The sequence below is a fragment of the Microplitis demolitor genome, chromosome 9 (genome assembly GCF_026212275.2).
Source record: "Microplitis demolitor isolate Queensland-Clemson2020A chromosome 9, iyMicDemo2.1a, whole genome shotgun sequence".
In the NCBI taxonomy this organism is placed as follows: Eukaryota; Metazoa; Arthropoda; class Insecta; order Hymenoptera; family Braconidae; genus Microplitis; species Microplitis demolitor.
This window is the reverse complement of record NC_068553.1, coordinates 11,842,339-11,844,462: the sequence shown is the minus strand read 5'-3', so window position 1 is coordinate 11,844,462 and position 2,124 is coordinate 11,842,339. Positions and strand designations below refer to the sequence as shown.

The 2,124-nt window shown below is 34.2% G+C and overlaps 1 protein-coding gene across 1 annotated transcript; it reads left to right on the top strand.

Annotated features, from left to right (window-relative positions):
• The first annotated feature begins 340 nt into the window (after nucleotides 1-340).
• Nucleotides 341-1,579, top strand: LOC128668544 (uncharacterized). The gene has a single exon (XM_053741704.1). It carries the CDS (start codon nucleotides 341-343, stop codon nucleotides 1,577-1,579), a length of 1,239 nt encoding a protein of 412 aa, XP_053597679.1.
• The last annotated feature ends 545 nt before the right edge of the window (nucleotides 1,580-2,124 follow it).

Sequence of the window (2,124 nt, the reverse complement as noted above, 5' to 3'; positions counted from 1 at the left end):
ATTGCCATCTCACGTCATTTATCTGCCGATCACCGTACAAGCAATACAAAATCTCAGACTGAGAATTGTTGATCAAGACGGAAAACTGGCTAATTTTAGAGGTGAGACGATAACCATAAGACTGCATATAAAGTCTATAAAATAATGGGTATCGTGTATGAGACAAAAAGTGGTGCTGGGTATAAAACGACAGCAACATGGTCGAGCAACATCAGTCACCGAGTACCTCACAAGGTGTTAACACATCAGAACGCACAGTTTCTTCAGAGCCTAGGACTAAAATTACGTGGAAAATTAAGAAAATAAAAATTTATTTTTGTTGTTTGACGTGTACACGACCATGACGGCAGAAATCTTAAATATTCAACGACAAATCATTTTTGATGAGTCGATTGCACACTATGAAGCACATGCTCATCTCCCGTATGCTTCATCAACATTCAACAACAGCGATGAAATAAGAATTGCTGTTCAACATCAAGATTTATGTCTACTTCCAAGTAAAAGTACACTGCATGTGTACGGAAAATTCACAAAGTCTGATGGTACAGCTGTAAGTGCAACTACTCACATGGTAAACATGACAGTATGTCATATGTTTGAAGAAAAACGTTACGAACTCAATGGTGTTGAGATTGATCGTAACAAAAATGTTGGCATCACAAGTCTCATGAAAGGATACACGTCACTGAGTCCAGCTCAACAAAATATACTCGAGAACTCAGGCTGGATTATGGATGAAGCTGTTAACAAATTACACAATGACAATGGCTACTTTGATGTATCTATACCACTGAGTCTTTTGCTTGGATTTGCTGAAGATTACCATAAAGTTGTCATCAATGCAAAGCATGAATTAATTTTAATAAGATCAAATGCTGATTTGAATGCCTACGTTGTGGCTACACCAGCTGCTGGAGCTCATGCTGAAGCTGTTAAAATTATGCTGCAAAAAATCGAGTTGATGGTACCATATGTGACTATGGCTGATAAACGAAAAATTGAAGCTTTGAATTATATTACAAGTGATCCAGCTATATCAATCAGTTTCCGAGCTTGGGAGCTGTACGAGTATTCACTATTACCTAATACTTCGAAGCACATTTGGGCAGTTAAAACATCTACGCAGCTCGAGAAACCACGTTTTGTGATACTTGGATTTCAAACAGCAAGAAAAAATGATGCAACTAAAAACGCCAGCGTATTTGATCACTGCAACATCAGAGATATAAAATTATTTTTAAACTCTCAGAGTTATCCTTATGGGAATTTAAACCTCAACATTGCAAACAATCAATATGCTCTCTTGTATGATATGTATATAAATTTCCAAATTTCATACTACAACAAAGAACCTGAGCCACTGTTGACGAAGAAGAAATTTTTGGAACAAGCACCACTGTATGTTATCGATTGCTCGAAACAAAACGAATCGATAAAATCTGGACCAGTGGATGTTCGTCTGGAATTTGAATCTACAAATCAATTTCCTGCGCAGACATCAGCTTATTGCCTCATTATACATGATCGCATAGTCGAGTATAATCCTATAAGCAGCATCGTACGAAAACTAATATGAAGACTGTTAAATTTAATCCAACGCCTACTATACATTACATGTATGGATGGAGATTTGCACACGAGCAAGCAAGAACAGGAAAATGGGAACAAGCAGCAAGAGATCGAGATCGATTTAAACAAAGAATTAATAAATTAAATATAATTATTGAACCTGTATTAATTAAAAAACTTACATTTATAAATGAATAAACTTTTTTTGTATTGATATACATTGTTTTTTATTATTTATAACTTAAAGTATACATTTAAGTCTTACATAACCTGAAATATTTTTTTCATTCAACATAACCTCAAATACATAATAAACTATAGACATTTTTTTTTACCTAAAATGTGCATTTTAGTCTTACACAACCTCAAATATACATTCAGTCTTGCATAAAATATAGTTTTTTTCTTAACCTAAAAATATACAGTTAGAGCAATCTTTTTTGAATGGATATGCAAAGCTATCAGGGATATCATCATGGAAAATATAATGATCCCGACACCTTTGATAGCTAATCAATTTTTCATTATTTTTTAATTCTTCTGGTAGTTTGC